At 45.7% G+C, this 18,183-nt stretch overlaps 1 protein-coding gene across 1 annotated transcript in view; it reads left to right on the forward strand.

Moving 5' to 3' along the window:
* FHOD3 (formin homology 2 domain containing 3) overlaps positions 1–18,183 on the forward strand; it is a 372,798-nt gene that overhangs the window by 196,098 nt on the left and 158,517 nt on the right. The window contains 1 exon segment of the mRNA XM_048511340.1: positions 3,082–3,187. Within this exon segment, the coding sequence (XP_048367297.1) occupies positions 3,082–3,187 (106 nt within the window).

An 18,183-nucleotide genomic window follows, 5' to 3' on the forward strand; every position in this document is an offset into this window, starting at 1 on the left:
TGGCTCTATACACATTAAAACCATTAAAGCCCCATTAAAAGCAGCGTATTGGTACCGAAGTACAACAAATGTACAACAGCTGGCGACCTACTAACTGATCTCCTAAAAGAGGGGAGGGACGGCAGGATCCGCAGATGTTAAAGGGGGGCTATCAGCGGCCAGCCTTCCCAAAGGCCCGGCAGAACAGCTCAGTCTTGCAGGGCCAGGGCAGTTAACAATATTGTTACAAAACATAAATAAAATACAAATATTTAATACACTAGCACTATTATCATTGCGTGTGATCAAAACACCTGCATGCCTTGGACAAGTGCCAGTGTGGATGGGCCCCATTTTCCAGTCTGAACACCTGTCTACACTGAAACAGCCCGATTGAAAGAGGGCAGCTTGCAGGTCTCAGGTAAGGCAGCCCCCCCCCCTTTCATCACTGGCTGGCACCTCTGGGATTCTGACCCACTGTGGCTGCCTCTGTCCTCCCTGATGTGCGTTGCTGAAACATGGGCAGAAAGCCTCAGTCAACCCTGCTCTGAACCAGTAGTCAGGCCACAAGGCTCTTCTTGGGGCTTTCCCCACTGACAGAGTTGAACTGGTTTCTACCTAGGTTCGCCTCAGTGAATCCCCACTGCCACCGAGCTCAACATTGTTTTGTCTCAGCCCCCCCCCCCCTCAGAACTGCGACATCCTTGTCGCAGTTATGAACTACACTTTTCTGCCAGAACAAGGTCGATACCGCTTCAAAGCTTCGAAGTGGGGAAGCATTGAAACGACACCTCATCCGTTCAACCAATCACGAGCCGCTTTTGTGACATGCGCAGAACGGGAGAGTCGTGGCGGGCAGAAAGCGCATGTAACTGTAAACTGTAAAAACTGTTTAAAAAAAAGCAACGCTCCCGTTTCCCGCCATAACACAAGCACCAATCACAATCGAGGAGCAAAACAGGCACCAAGATGATCCCGCCCACTTAGATCGGTTCCAGGGGGCCAACTCAGTTGCTGTGGGGACAGCCTGGAATCGCCTTCCACTGAAGGGAACCGAGTCGACCTTAGCTCCCTTCTGTAGTGGGGAAAGCCCCCTTCTGATGTTTCCCCAAGTCCTTGTGGCAATATGTAGAAAGCACAAACAGGCACAAAGCGACTCTCAGACACTGCAACTCTGCCAGGCTCCTATAAATAGACCAAAGCATCCACACAGCCTCTTCAGATGTTTGGGGAACTGGCCAGACTTTCCCCTCAGTTGGTGCCCTCAGTTATAGAGTAGTAGTGGGTATAAAGGCTTTGGATTCACACTCTTCCTCCAGCTGTCCGGGCCCTGCGGGATCTTGGTGAATTCCGCAAGGCCTGTAAGACTGAGTTGTTCCGCCGGGCCTTTGGAGCAACCAGCTGCTGAGTATGGCGCCCCTGCTCGGTGACATCTAGATTACCCTCCTATGGAGGAGTCCGGCCGCTCCCTAGGGGAGGGTTTTAAGAAAAAGGGTTTACTGGGCGCCTTCTACTATGGTATTACTGCTGTTTTTAATGAAATCCAGTATATTTTAACGATGGAGACTCTGTGGGTTGCTGTTGTTTTAATTGTATAGTTTGCTCCAAACTTGATTTGTATTAGTTTTGTTGTACACCGCCCGGAGCCCCTCGGGGATAGGGCGGTATAAAAATCTAAATAATAAATAATAAAAAAAAGGTAAGTTTTATGGTGAGCAAGAAGAACATGGCTATTTATTTATTTGAAGCTTTATTAGCTGCCTTTCAGCCTGGCAGAACTCAAGGCAGCTTACAATGTAAATAAAATTTTAAGAAGACCTAAAGACTACAGTTTAAAGATCTCCAGTTAGGGTTTCCAATTAAAAAAAGTCAAATCAGTCAAACCCAATTCTAAATAAAATTGTCTCCAACTACCCCTTGGCGATTGAAAGTGAAGGAGTCAGGCACATTTCTTTGGGGAAATGGTTCCATAATTGTGGGGCTGCCGTGGAAAAGGCCCCGTCTTGGGTACCCACCAGACGAGCTGCGTTGATTGATGAAACAATCATGAGGGTCCCTCCCTATGAACTTAGTTCCCAGGCAGGAACATACAAGGGGCAAGATGTGTGTAAAAATAACAAAGATAATTTACTTATGTACAGGTTGTTTTTCAAGGACAGATCATCAGCAGAGGTCAGCAGACAATGGCGTTTTTATTGGCGCCACACCAGTCTAAATGGCCCGTGCGGAAAGGGTCTGAGGCAGGCAATGGCAAAAGTTCCTCAGCTCCTGTCTTACCTTGGAAACCACACAGCCCTGGAATTGCCATGAGTCAATTGTGACTCGGCAGCACACAATGATAATTGTAGAACATGGAAATCCTAAAGATGATGTCTTTGCACTGATGGTGCAACAGAATTTTTTTGCCAAGAGGGACAGGAGCCTCTCTACTGCTGTCCCCACATCACAGTTCACTCCAGAGACAGTTGATTCTGCATAGGGATAAATAAAGTGAGATCTTTTTCCATGCTTGATACATCTAATGTGTATGTGCTGCATCTCTGTCAATGCATTTAGAACCACTGTAAGCCTTATCACACATGTCTCGAGTCCAGAGGCATGAGGTGGTCCAGGGCCATTTGGCAGGCATCGTATCCTCCACCCTGCCCACCCATCATAACTCAGAGTTTATTTACAAAATTTGCATCCCACCTTTGTGCCTCTTCAAAGTCCACTAAGGTGGCTACCAATTTAAAACACACGTGATCAAATCACATTCAAACACCACTAAAATCAAACACACTTTATTAAAACAACTAAAAAGCGGGTTAAAATATATTTAAAACATTGGTGGGGAAGAATGGGTCACTGAGGGAATTTGAGGTGTCATTTCATTAGGTCCATTTTAGATATTTCAGATTTTACGTCGGTTCTGAAATGCGACTCATAAAAACAGATCCTCAAACTCAACGGCCAGGTCCAGCGTGGACAACCACCATTTCTGCCTAGTGCATGACTGCAGATCTTGTCTTGTGTCAATATCAAAATCATAGGAGCACTTAGAACTTGTTGGACTTGAAAAACGATAAGGAGGATCTAATTTTCTCCCTCTTTTCTTGACAGGATGACAAGGACTTGGTTCATGAATTTGTTGTGGCGGAGGGCCTGACATGCTTAATAAAAGTAGGAGCGGAGGCAGACCAGAACTACCAGAATTACATCTTGAGAGGTATGAAAATACCGTTTGCTTTTGTAATCAACATGGACAGTTATGGGGTGACATGCAGAGGTGGGGATGCTGCTGGTTCGGGACAGTTCTGTGGAACTGTTTGTTAAAATTTCATCAGTTCAGAGAACCAGTTGTTAATGATTAACTCCACTAGGGACAAGGGAGTAATCTCAGACTTTAGGGCAGACCCAATTCAGGGTTTTCATTAATTGTCATGAACTTGTATTACAGTCACAACGGGTGACATTGACGCAATAATATTTACAAGACTATGGACATTGTTGGTTTAACAAATACATGATTATGGACTTGAGAGAAGGTTGTCTTGTAATAAATTGTTGCATGAATTGGATTTAAAGTGGAGATATATATGTGTTATGGAGATATAATAGTTTGATAAGTCTAATAGCCAACAATTTGGCATACTTTACAAGAAACTAACAGGTAATATAAATTGCTTGGGCCAGCGCCTATGTGCCACGTGTGTTTGTGAATCTTATATTGTTTTGGACATAGCACATTAATTTCATAGACTGTCCCTGGGTGCAACAAATCTCATCAGGAGGGAGATGCAAAATCGCCCCCTCCTCCCACCCCCCTGCGCCCACCCCTGCCCCCACACACTTACCTTCATTTCAGAACGAGATAGGAATTGGCAGACAATCCCTAACTTAAGTCTCTTTTCTGCAGCTGATAGCTTTTGCCCTTAACAAAAATGGCTGCGGTAATGGGAACGAGATCATGGCTTCATGCCCTAAGGCACAGGTGTCAAACTCGCGGCCCTCCAGATGTTATGGACTACAGCTCCCATCATCCCCTGCCAGCATGATGCTGGCAGGGGATGATGGGAACTGTAGTCCAATTGGCCATGCTGGAAGGGGCTGATGGGAAATGTAGTCCATAACATCTGGAGTGCCAAAGGTTCGCCACCATGGCCCTAAGGTCTGAACATTGTGGAAGTAGGTTTTACAAGAAAACATGACCTCCTTCTACTTTCAGTTTTGTAGAGGCTTCTGCCTCATGAGGGAGGTCTTGAAAACTGGCGAAAGGGCTGGAAACGGGATGGAGCCAAGGGGGGGTGGGGGTGGAGTGGGGAAGAGATTTAGCACTTTAAAACTGCATTATGCAAACAGCACACAAGCAGCAATGCATAAAGCTTGGAGATTCAGAATCTGAAGTTTACAAATTAATCTCATAGATGCTAGAATGCATTCAGCCATGAAACTTGAATAATTGACCCTGCAAAGTTTTAATTAGTAGTTTGTTATATTATGCTATTAAATGGAGTTGCAGAAGCCATTTAGTTAAAACAATTATGCAGGTACAGTATGTGATTTTAAAATACTGTGTCTCTTAAAGTAAGTTCATAGATAACTAAGGAGTACAAGTCATATATTGCTCCAACCTCCAGGTCGTGGCTGGAGATCTCCTGGAATAACAACTGATTTCCAAGCACAGAGATCAGTTCACCAGGAGAAAATGGCAACTGCATATGGTAGATTCTGCATGGTATAGGTGTGGGGAAAGGTAGTATGGGTCCCTCGTGGAAGAGAAAGTGACAGTTAGTCTATTTTCAGGTAATTTACAAAATATTTCAGCTCACCTGGTGAAAAAAATCGCTGGGGGTGATTTGTGAGAGATTTACATGTTTAATACCCACTTGTACTGTCTTGTAACTGTTTCTCAGGCTAACAACCTACCTCATAGGGTTGGTGTGAGGACAAAATCAGGAGAGAGAATCGGTGGGGAGAAGCCCATGTAGTGGAAATTATCTATTAAAGTGGAAATTAACTTGTATCGTCGAAGGTTTTCATGGCCGGATTCAACTGGTTGTGGTGGGTTTTCCGGGCTGTGTGGCCATGGTCTGGTGGATCTTGATTCTAACATTTCGCCTGCATCTGTGGCTGGTATCTTCAGAGGTGTATCACAGAGGGAAGTCTGTTACACACTGTGTCCAAATAGAAAGGAATGTTTTATATAAAAAAAATTATACCCCACTAAAACATTCCCTTCTCACTGGACACAGTGTGTAACAGACTTCCCTCTGTGATACACCTCTGAAGATGCCAGCCACAGATGCAGGCGAAACATTAGGAACAAGATCCACCAGACCACGGCCACACAGCCCGGGAAACCCACCACAACCAGTAGAAATTTACTGTTTTGCCAGGCTAATAGTTGAGGCAGCAGTGGTGTTCATCCAGCACCGCACCTTCTCACTTCTCCTATTGTTTCCTTCCCCTTCCTCTGTGATGAATGATCTGATGAGTTTATGTGGTATAACTTCGATATTATTCGTCTATCAAAATCAACAGTGCCGTGTTTCAAGCAGAATGTTTATGGTTTTTGGATTTTATTGTTGGAAGCTACCCTCCGCCTGTAAGGGGAAAGGCAGCCTATAAATTGAATGGATGAATGTAATCTATGGTTGAACTGCTGGTGAGTCCTGTTTGCACAGTACATGTGCAGTAGTTACCACATAAGAAGAAATGCAAAGGTATCTAAGAAGGATGAAGCCATGTATCTGCAGTGTGGCCTGCCATCAGTTACCCAGGGAATACTGATTTGCTTAAAATCACACTGTTGATTTAATTTGTGTGCCTATAAGGCTGGAGTGGAAGGTTCAAAATAGTGCTTGAAAATGAGATGTGGGATGTCATTCATTAGTGTTCTAATTGGTAAAATGTAAGATTCCTGCAAATCACTCCCTCAAACCTAGCGTTTCCCCCCAATACCAGATAGATAAATGGGTAAGGTTACTATATTTGCAGTCTCTGTGTTCATGTCAAGTGGTTATTCTCCGCTTATATATATTTTTGAGCAATCCAAAGACCGTTTTGATTGTTTGTTTTTGAAGTGATAGTTTTTGAAGTTGGCCTGAGTATTATATTGCTTCAGTCCTTTATCTCTAATCCAAGATTTTGGAGGAAGCTGAGAACAGGACCTTGACAGTAGGTATATATGAGTGGGTGACTTGTATGACCCAGCCTAGCCTTACCTCATCAGATCTGAGAAGCTAAGCATGGCTGGTCTTGGGAGACCACCATGGAATACCATGCTCATTATGTTTATTAATACAGCCATTGATCAAAACTACAAACATAATAATAATATTTAAAACCACAAAATCTACTCTGTATAAAAATAACCCATAATATAAAAGTTGATATAGGAAGAAAAGTGTGAAGGAAAGGTATTTAAATTTCTAAGATAGCACTATTCCATTGGCATTTCTGCTTGTGCATATTTGTGTGAAGTGTGTTTCTCCCCACATTCTGAAGTGGTACAACCCCATTCTACCACTTCACATGTGCATTTGGGCGTACATCTGGGGGCATTCCGTTCTGTTTGTTTGGTGAGACTTTATCTGGTTTTGTTTCTGATACAAATTCTTCAAACCAGAACTTTCTGACGTCTGAGAATTGCAATTCCTTTTCTTTATTTAGCGAAAAGAAAGGGAGGTGAGCTTGCTTTTCTATAAAATGCAGATAAATCAAGGACACTTTCTTGGTGGAAATGTTACACTATAGAAGGCTGAGACAGCTGTTACTCTTTCTTAGAACTTCCTTAGAACTGTGTGAAGGGCGCTGCAGAATATTTTTAAGAATGATTTTGCATTACTAACTATCTGCAGGAGAAAAGATAGCAGTGGAATTAGTCAAATTAGTACAGAACAGGGAATCAGTGAAGAAATCTGTAAACAATAATACAGCTTTGGTGTTATCCAAAGAGAAGAGTATAATGCCAGGTTTAGAGCATCAGCCAGGTTTAGAGCATCCACCACAGTGGTCCTCTTTTTGCTGCCAGGAACAGGGCTCGGTAGATCAGGAAGAGACTGATGGAAGAATCCAAGATGGTGCTCCGGTCTTCCCCATCTCAGTCCCACAATTTGTATCCTGCCATCTCTCAGGGGTAGCAGCTAAGCCCAGAGGCCGGAATTCTGGCACCGCCTGCCAATGAGCCGCACGTTCCACATGGTCCTTTGTGATTGACCATTTAGGCTCATCTAGTTCATGAATCCAGATGTTGTTTCAGGAGCTGTGGGTGTTTACAAGGAATTTTGTTTTCAGATCTTTCTGCTCACAAGCCACTACTGGGGACCTTATCTGGAGGTGGTCCTACAGCAGACATTTTTCCGGTGCCACACCCTTTGGCTATCAGTTCCTCTGCCTTCTGCCTATAGACTTTTCTGTGTGCTATAACTGGTATTGAGTGGGCAAAAGCTCCCTTGAGCAAAATGGGCTATAATCCTTTTTAAAAATTGCTTCATGTAATAGACCACGAGTCCCCATCATGGTAATCACCAGCATGGCTTCTTATTGGATGTGCAGTTAGATATGTGATTGGATGTGCAGATGACATCAACAGTGTCATTTTACTCATTCATCTGTCCCAGTATATTGTAAAAATTACCCCTCTTCTTCCCGGTACTTAGGCTTCTTCTTTGTGTGGCTCCGCCTCTTTCAGCAACCATTATGTGATTGGCTCTACCAGATTTGTGGCTGCCAGGGGGCGGGGCGTCTTGCCCCGGGCAGGTGCCGGTGCGGGGGTGGTGCGGGGGCACAGGGCACACATTTTCCCCAGGCGCAGCTCCCCCTCGCCATGGCGTTGGGCTCCGCCTCTTTCAGCAACCATTATGTGATTGGCTCCATCTCCTGAAGCAGCCATTTTGCAATTGTGCCCACCACATTGTGCCAGAACTTCAGGACAGGCCCGAAAGGGTTGGGGGACCCATGTAATAGATGAATAGACAAAACAGCTGTATGGACCCCTTTGTATTTATTTACCATCTTTTATTCCCCTCACCCTCGCTTCTGTTCTTTGTTCTGCCTCTCTGTGTTGATTTTCACAATACTTCTTCATTGAAAGGCCATGGACTCTGCTCTTTCTAGAAGAAGAAGAAGAGTTTGGATTTATATCCCCACTTTCTCTCCTATAAGAGACTCAGAGGGGCTTACAAATTCCTTTTCCTTCTCCCCTCACAACAAACACCCTGTGAGGTGGGTGGGGCTGAGAGAGGTCCGAAGAACTGTGATTAGCCCAAGGTCACCCAGCTGGCGTGTGTGGGAGTGCACAGGCTAATCTGAATTCCCCAGATAAGCCTCCACAGCTCAGGCGGCAGAGCTGGGAATCAAACCCGGTTCCTCCAAATTAGAGTATGCCTGCTCTTAACCACTACTCCACTGCTGCTCTGCCTCCTGTTTCCAAGCCTTGCCCTCCCCCCGCCGAGTCCGTATGCCTCTGATGTGGACACCTTGGGGCATCTACCATGGTAGGATGGGCAGAGCGATTAAAGAGCTGCACAGCTTTCCTTCAGTCACGCAGTGAAGGTCTGTGTTCTGCGGTAGCAGCTGCTGCCAAAGCGACTTTGTGAAAAAAATCTGCAGCTGCCTATCAGAAGCCTTGCTGCGGAAAAGCCCCACCTGGCCCCACCCCCTTTGTAAATGCTCTTCTTGATTGGTACCGGGAAAGGTGTCGATGAGCACCAAAGGGCACCTGTGGGCACCATGTTGGAGACATCTGCTGTAGAAGGTTGGTCAGAAAAAAAGAACTCATTTTGAAACAGGTGGGCTTCATCCCCAGAGTGTCTGAGGCAAATTTAGAGGGGCTACAGGTGATGCCTTTGAACAGGCCACCTCTGAAGACTGGATTGATCCAGTAAGTAACTCTTTGCCTTCTGGCTGCTCCATGTTCAAATGTAGCCCGGAGTTGCTGTGATTTCTTAAGAAGTCATGAATACAGCGTGTCATCTCTTATAAAATCCACTTGGCACACAGAAAGCGTAAGTAGAATTGGGTTTGCTTCTTCTACTGTCTGTGTGTCTGCAGCAACTGCAGTCTCAGCAGCAACAATCTCGTTTACTTAGAAATTCTGCACGGGAGCCACAGATTATTACAGCTATTTATAAAACAGTAGGCTTGTGATGTCACCTGGACACCCGTTTTAGAACATTCTGGGAAATCAGATTCCTGGACTGACTCGAGGCCATGAATGTTCAGTAGAATGCCATCTGGTTTATGTTCATCTCCAGGACGTGTGGGATTTCTGACAAGCCCTTCGCTATGGCCAGAGGAGACCAAAAAGCAAAGAGGAAGTATATAGGTGTTATGTAGTGATAAAGAGCGGCAGGCTCTAATCTGGAGGACTGGGTTTGTTTCCTGGCTCCTGCACATGAAGCCTACTGGGTGACTTTGGACTGGTCACAGTTCTCACAGAACCCTCTCAGTCCCACCTCCCTCACAAAGTATCTGTTGTGGGGAGAGGGAGGGAAGAAGTTTGTAAGCCACTTTGAGACTCCTTATGGTTGAGAAAAGTGGGATATAAATCCAGACACTTCTTCTAATAAACAGGAAGGAATTATAGCATTCGTCTTGAAGGATCTACTAAAAGCACAGTTAGCTTTTCATCAGACTCATAACATGAAAACTGGCATAGGCAGTCCAATTCTGTAAGGCAGTTCCTAAAATAGTGATGGCGAACCTTTTCAAGACCAAGTGCCCAAATTGCAACCCAAAACCCACTTATTTATCGCAGAGTGCCAACACGACAATTTAACCTGAATACTGAGGTTTTAGTTTAGAAAAACGGTTGACTCCGAGGCATGCGTTACTCGGGAGTAAGCTTGGTGGTAGTCAGTGGCTTTGCTTTGAAGCAACTCTGCAATTCTTCGAATGGGTGAATCATGACCCTAGGAGGGTTTATTCAGAAGCAAGCCCCATTGCCAGCAACTGAACTTACTCCCAAGTAAAGGATCGCACTTTAGTTCTTCACGTGAAAATCGGTGGGGTTTAACAGCGCTTAACAGGGTTACCTACACTGCCTCTTAGGTTTAATGCTAATAATTGAACCCAGCGGCCCAGCCCTGCCTAGATATGTGGGGGGGGGGGGGCGACTCTGTTTGCGCGTGCCCATAGAGAGGGCTCTGAGTGCCACCTCTGGCACCCGTGCCATAGGTTCGCCACCACTGTCCTAAAATCTCTTGAACCTTGTGGTATAATTGATCTTTCTTCAAATGTGTATGCCCAGTGGCAAAATACTGGTTCCCTGATCTGGATAGCCCAGGCCGACCAGGCTGATCTCACCACATCTCGGAAGCTAAGCAGGGTTAGTCCTGGCCAGTACCTGGATGGGAGACCTCCAAGGAAGTCCAAGAAGAGGCAGGCAATGGGAAACCACTCAGTCTGTGGATAGCCCAGAATAGCCAAGTCACATCAGATCTAGGAAGGTAAGCAAAATCAGCCCTGGTTTGCACTTGAGAGGATGGGGTGTCTGTCTCCACGAGAAGATGTGAAAGCAACCCAGGTTGTTCCCATGGGCTCCAGTTGCTGCCTGCACAGCGTGCTTGTGAACGGGAAAAAGGAAAACAGGTTCCTTTATAACAATGGTGGTGAACCTATGCACGGGTGCCAGAGGTGGCACTCAGAGCCCTCTCTGTGGGCACGGCCTGGGCCGCTGGGCACGACATGTAGGTAACCCTGTTAAGTGCTGTTAAACCCCACTGATTATCATGGGAAGAACTAAAGCGCAATCCTTTGCCTGGGAGTAAGCTGGGTAGCTGGAAATGGGGCTTGCTTCTAAACCCTCCTAGGGTCGTGTGATTCACCCGTTGGAAGAGTTGCACGGTTGCTTCAAAGCAAAGCCACCGACTACCGCCAAGCTTACTCCCAAGTAATGCACACCTCAGAGCCAACAATTTTTTCTAAACTAAAACCTCAGTATTCAGGTTAAATGGCCATGTTGGCACTTTGCAATAAATAAGTGGGTCTTGGTTGCAGTTGGGCACTCGGTCTCGAAAAGGTTCGCCATCACTGCTTTATAACCACTGCAAACCGTTATACATGTGCTGTGCAGAATCCACCACAGTTTGACAGGTGGGAACTGTACCCATGTACCAGTGGTTAAGAGAACTGAACGGTGCCACATGGAGGAGATGAACCCTTTGAAATCAAAACGAATGCAAAAAAGTGCAGAAAACACGTTTCATGCCCCTCGTACACAACCATATACTATCCATTCCTTGAAATCGAAGTAGAATTTAGAGGGAAAGGAAGGCACAAATGAAATACTGCTTGATAAAAATGTGTTTTCTGCCTTGAACGTTTTGTTAAACCTCGAATTCCTCAGCACAGCAATCAGGTAGGATGTTTGGGATATTATATTGTTCTGAGTTTGCTGGAAAGGGCAGCTCAGTTTCTTTTATTTTTATTTTCAATTTTCTTTTATTTTTATTTTCAATTTTCAATTTCTTCCCCTTTGCAAGCGTAGTCTAATGATTGGTAATGGGTGTGTATAAGTTCTTTACATTTCGACATGGGAAATGGCTTCCAAACCACTGTGGAGTTCATAAGTTTAACCTCCCTATCATAATTTGCAAAGCTACAAATAAACAGAGATTCTTTCTGTCCGTTCCAGGATATGAAAATGTCATTCCCTTCTTTTTAATGTTATGTCTGCCGCTCTACAGTTCTCAGACTGCTCCGTAGAATCGAGGAATGATAATACCATGAAATTATGGGTTTCCCTCATTTTGGAATCTGACAGGCACAAAAAGTTTCAGATTGCCTCCTGTCTGCATGAAAACGGATCTTTGTCTGTAATTTTCTGCTGGTGCAATTCTCATGAAACGTGAGACGGGGGCTATGCAGAGCCTGCGAAAAATGAGGGAACATTCTTAACTGTGAAGCATAAAACTGCATTGTCCAGATCAGCCGCAGATCCCCTCTGGTTTTTAGAAGTATTCTGCATCTTGTGGGTGTTTTGTTGCTTGGTGTCAAAGCCCACACACCAACTCAGGCGGTGTGATACACATGTGTGTAAATAAATTGGAGGACTGTGCATTCCCTTACTCCTTGAAGTGTAGGATTGCTAAACTGGATTCCTGGTAAGGAGTGCTTTTGCTTCTGGAAAGCTGATCTGAGCGAGGCAAGTCTATGATCAGTGGTTACGTACGGTATTAACATTTAATGTCCCAAACCCAAACGTAACCCTGCAGATTTGCTTCACGTGTGTTGTGGAAGATGGAAACCCCAGCGTGGATTCAGAGTGTCTTTAACGGGCCTCAATTTCTTGCCAAGAAGGAAAGGCTTCTTGTCTGTTCCAGGCAGTGATTGTGGGGGTGAGTGGGGGTGTCAGGGCGAGATTGTGGTTTGGAACGACACCAGCTCTCTTATGAACGAGCAAGGTCAAATGAGGCTGGTTGGTTCCCACCCATGCGAACACGTGGCCCATCCATGTCAGTATTACCTACTCAGACTGGCAGCAGCTCTCCGGTCTCTGAGGGGGAAGCCCTTCACAGCACTGTCTACCTCATCCTTTTAGGGCGTTTTCCCACCTACCTCCCCTCCACTTTGCTGCGCGCTTCTCTCGACGCGCGTCATTCCAGGCGCATGCTCCGGCTTCAAAAGCCGCCGTTGGAATGAGTGCCTGGAATGACGCGCACTGAGGGGGCGCAACAGCAGCAGTGTCAGGGCGGCTGCGTAGTCGCCGCCCCTGTAGTGGGGAGGCACGGGGGACCCCACGCTACTTGCGCGCAGCAAAAGGTAAGTGGGAAAATGCCCTTAGCTAGAGATGTCAGTGGTCAAACCTTCTGGGACCTTCTGAAGGCCCAGCAGGTGCTCTCCTGCCACTGAGCCATGGCTTGGCCCCTCCCAAGGCTGATCAGCTGTGGGTTTTATCATTCTGCAAGTTATCCTGTCAAGCAGGCAGTTGGGTATGCTGAACTCATGCCCACCTTGTATATCCCTTTTCTAGCCCTAATGTTTTCTGATATGGGCTTAGGCTCCAAGAGGTCAAGCACTGATGGTCCCCCATGGTCCTTCTCTTCAAATTGTGCAGAATAGCAAAGCATGGATTGTAATAGTATGGGATGTATACTGCTCAGGCTCTCTGTTGATTGGGGACAGAATGGATTAACCCTGCGTGTGGCAGGGCAGAGAAAATGGGAGCTACGTTAGGTTGCTCTAATCCAGCAACAGATTGTATAAGAGCAGAGATCTTTCCTCAGATCCAAAATTACTTATTTTGCAATATGTTATCTGCTGGTGTGGATCTGTGTTTTCACAGGATTCAGAAGTTAGCAGTGGATGATCGTGAAGGGTCACACAGACTCAGTTCATTAATTCATTACCTTACAATACAACAACCTTTATTAGGCATATTAAAATAGGCTCCAGAGCATTACAGACATTTCTGAAGTACAAATCAAAAGTACATTCAAAACACAGACAGATAAACTGTATCTAGCATTGGACGTTACTTAGAAAATTCTGTCACTTGTAAAAGAAATTTTGCTACTTTTTCCAAGAGCATGGCCTGTGTGTTATTTAACAAAAGCTCCACAACAGAGTTGTCAGAGTCTCTTTCAGATTTGTCTAAGACCCGCCCAGGAGAGAAATTCCTAATGCCCACATATCTCGGACAGTCAAGTATAATGTGAGCAAGAGTCTCCACTTGGTTTTGACAGTGTGGACAGACCCGATCCTGGAGAGGGATAGACAGGTAACTGCCCTTTGTAATGGCCGATGGGAAAGTATTGCATCTGGCCCTTGTAATAATCCATCTCTGTTGGGGTTCAGTTAATAGTTCAAGATATTTGGCTATGTGCCCCTGTTCTGGTACTATTCCGACAGAAAGGGGTGAGCATGATTTATTTGCTTGGCCCAATTCATTACCTTCTTGGACTCTGCTAAGTTATTAAGACCAACCTGTACTTCTGCAGCCTCCAGACTGGACTGCAGGAGTGGACCTTGCATAAGGATGGCTTGGAAGGTTTGCAATAAAATTCAGGCTGTGGCTAGATTTAGATGAGCTCTGGCCATTGTTTGTTTACAAAACAAGTTTTGAACAGCTGTACTAGCTGCTTGTGCATTTCTGAGTTCAGTCCCTGGTCCTCATTTTGAACCTTTAAAACCCTTCATGACCCTGGACCCGCCCACTTGAAAAATCACCTATCCCTGCACAAACCACTTGCTGTCTTCGACTGGGCCCTCACTGCCTTTTTAAGGAACCTGTTTTGAGTGATAAGAACATAAGAACATAAGAACAAGCCAGCTGGATCAGACCAGAGTCCATCTAGTCCAGCTCTCTGCTACTTGCAGTGGCCCACCAGGTGCCTTTGGGAGCTCACATGCAGAACGTGAAAGCAATGGCCTTCTGCGGCTGTTGCTCCCAAGCACCTGGTCTGTTAAGGCATTTGCAATCTCAGATCAAAGAGGATCAAGATTGGTAGCCATAAATCGACTTCTCCTCCATAAACCAGTCCAAGCCCCTTTTAAAGCTATCCAGGTGAGTGGCCATCACCACCTCCTGTGGCAGCATATTCCAAACACCAATCACACGTTGCGTGAAGAAGTGTTTCCTTTTATTAGTCCTAATTCTTCCCCCCAGCATTTTCAACGAATGCCCCCTGGTTCTAGTATTGTGAGAAAAAGAGAAAAAATTCTCTCTGTCAACATTTTCTACCCCCTGTATAATTTTATAGACTTCAATCATATCCCCCCTCAGACGTCTCTTCTCCAAACTAAAGAGTTCCAAACGCTGCAGCCTCTCCTCATAAGGAAGGTGCTCCAGTCCCTCAATCATCCTCGTTGCCCTTCTCTGCACTTTTTCTGTCTCTTCGATATCCTTTTTGAGATGCGGCGACCAGAACTGAACACAGGACTCCAAGTGCGGTCGCACCACTGCTTTATATAAGGGCATGACAATCTTTGCAGTTTTATTATCAATTCCTTTCCTAATGATCCCCAGCATAGAGTTTGCCTTTTTTACAGCTGCCATGCATTGAGTTGACATTCCCATGGAACTATCAACTAAGATGCCCAAATCCCTTTCCTGGTCTGTGACTGATAGCACTGACCCTTGTAGCTTGTATGTGAAGTTTGGATTTTTTGCCCCTATGTGCATCACTTTGCATTTTGCTACATTGAACTGCACATGTACATCTGCCCTTCATATGACTCACAAAAGTTTTGAGTAGGGACTCCCACTATTGGTGGAGAACCCCACTCTGCCTTCCAAAGAAAGTTCAAAGATCGACTTCCTTGAATCGATGGTCAAGACGGTGTGAAGCCACGTTAGTTCAATGCTGCTTTTGCTGGATTATGATCATTTCGTCTTTCTCTGGTGTGACATGTGGATGTCAGTCTAAATTGAAATACTCTTAACAGAACTGATGGCCCAAGTTGACATTTTGTGTTTTTGAGAGATGGCCTCCGTCCCCAATATTAGTGGCCGGCATTGTGTTTTATTACTGTTTTTGTGCTTTCTATTGAAAGCTGCTTCGTATGAAAACTTTGCATAGATGTAAATGTTTGGAATAAATTACACAGGCATCACTTCGCCGTGACCTGGATTGCGCAGGCTAGCTTGATCTAGTTTGATCTCACAAGCTAAGCAGAGTCCACTGTGGTTAGTATTTGGATGGGAGACCTCCAATGAAGTCCACGGTTGCTGTGCAGAGGAAGGCAATCACAGCCCATATCTGTTCAGTTCTTTCCTTGTCAGCAGCAATTTGATGGCACTTCCCACTGCTACGTATTGCTTTAGGTTGCAGGAGCAGCAGTGGCGTAGGAGGTTAAGAGCTCGTGTATCTAATCTGGAGGTACCAGGTTTGATTCCCCGCTCTGCCGCCTGAGCTGTGGAGGCTTATCTGGGGAATTCCGATTAGCCTGCACGCTCCCACACATGCCAGCTGGGTGACCTTGGGCTAGTCACAGCTTCTTGGAGCTCTCCCAGCCCCACCTACCTCACAGGGTGTTTGTTGTGAGGGGGGACAGGCAAGGAGATTGTAAGCCCCTTTGAGTCTCCTGCAGGAGAGAAAGGGGGGGGGGATATAAATCCAAACTCTTCTTTTTCTTCTATTAAAGGGCCAAGACAGTTTCCCCCCAGGCTAGCTGGCTCCTGGTGGCCTCTATTTTTGCAGAGGGACAGCTGAATTCCATGTCTGATTGTTAATATCTCCATCTGCACTGACATGTTCTTAGCATTGCATGGAATTTGCAGAACACGAGATACAGCTGTGGCGTTTGTGTTGCCAATTTTTTGGTCCTCATGGGAGCTGGCCATTGGGTATTGGATAGAAGGATCACAGAAGTGTGGTTTATCTTGAAATCTGTTGTGAGTCATAATTAGTGACTTCTTCTTCTTCTTCTTCTTCTTCTTCTTCTTCTTCTTCTTCTTCTTCTTCTTCTTCTTCTTCTTCTTCTTCTTCTTCTTCGAGTTTACTTAAAGGTTCTCAATTGACCCTAGAATAGGGACCAACGGGTGGGACCCTGATGAGAAACAGCGGTTGCCATCTGTATTTTCCAGGTTACAGGCAAGAATTATAAGTAGTGGATTTCAGTGCGGGACTTGTAAGAAGCCCCAGTTGCTTGAAAGGGCCCCAGAATAAGTCCCGGATGTGTCTTCCTGGTACAGACCAATAACAGATTGTGCAGCCTGCCAACAGGGAACGCAGTGATATGGCCCCTGGCTACTTTGTCCCCAGTCTGTCCCAGAACTGTGCTTGTGCTGTGCTGCTTAGGTCAATTATACAATAGCAGTGCTCAAATAGAGCATAAAATGGGGACTCTGGGGAGAGCTGCTGGGATTTGTTTCTGCTCCCAAGATCAAGGTATACAGAGAGGATGAGGAGGAAGAGGATGCAAAAGTTCTCCTTGTACAAAGTCCTAAAACTGCAAGCAGAGAATCAGTGCAGATCTCCTGCCCCCTAGTGGTGTATGAAAAAGTTTCTTCGTTATTCTTTATCAAGTTTTTTATCATCTGCTCATACTTGTGGTCAGCAGAGAACACACCCAGAGGATCAGGAAAATATTGAAATCCAAATTAAATGGCGGGACTACCATCAAGGCCATCAACACCTGGGCCATACCTGTCAGCAGGTACACCGCTGGCATCATAAACTGGGCACAGGCTGATTTGGATGCGTTCAATAGAAAAACTCAGAAGCTTATGAGAGTGCACTATGCTTTACACCCATGTAGTGATACTGATAGACTATACCTTCCCCAGAGAGCTGGTGGCAGAGGGTTACTGCAAGTAAAGCAAACAGTGGAGGAGGAGAAACATGCGCTGGCCGATTATGTGAATGAAAGTCAAGAACAGGCACTGATTGAGTGAAGAACAGACATTTATTGGAAGCCCAGAAAACCAAGCAGGAGTACATTAAAAAAATGTGATTTAAACAAGGACTGAAAGCTGGCACAACAAAGCACTGCATGGCCAATTTCTGGAGAAGATCGAAGACAAGGTAGACAATGGAAATACTTGGCTGTGGTTAACTACTGGAACTCTGAAAAAGGAAACCGAATCTCTGATTTTAGCTGCTTTACACCGTTTTCAACAGCGCCAGAAATGACGCGCGCTGAGGGGGCGCGAGAGTGGCAGAGTCGGGGCAGCTGCATTGTTGCCGCCCCTGTAGTGGGGAGTGCCGCTGGACCCCGCGCTACTTGGCAAGAGTAGCGTGCAGCAAACGGTGAGTGGGGAAAGGCCCACTGCTTCCCCAAAATTAGGTCTTAGGTTTAATGCTAATAATCGAGCTCAGCGGCCCAGGCCAGCCTAGATGTGTGTGTGTGGGGGGGGGGAGGCAATTCTGTTTGCGTGTACCCACAGAGAGGGCTCTGAGTGCCACCTCTGGCACCCGTGCCATAGGTTCGCCACCACTGCTCTAGATGCTCCTTCTGTGATGCTGCTGGTGGGGGTGGGGGTGGGGATTTCAACTTTAGTTTGTTTGTAGAGCTTTTGAGGGGTGGTTTTATGCATGGGGATGTTTTAATGTTGTACCCACTTAGAGATCTTGGATAAAGGTGGGATATAAATTTGAAACAAAATAAATTAGCAATGGAATCGACTCTGCTAGTGTGTGCACGCTGTATGTTGTGACCTGGGTCAGAAGATGAATGTCCAGGGGGGACTGACAGAGGGCGTGCTGAGAACTTCTCCCAGAGACTTTTTCCTGTTGTGATTTCTGTGTTCTGTGCATGGGAACAAATTTGATTTCT

Source organism: Sphaerodactylus townsendi, linkage group LG11, assembly GCF_021028975.2.
Source record: "Sphaerodactylus townsendi isolate TG3544 linkage group LG11, MPM_Stown_v2.3, whole genome shotgun sequence".
In the NCBI taxonomy this organism is placed as follows: Eukaryota; Metazoa; Chordata; class Lepidosauria; order Squamata; family Sphaerodactylidae; genus Sphaerodactylus; species Sphaerodactylus townsendi.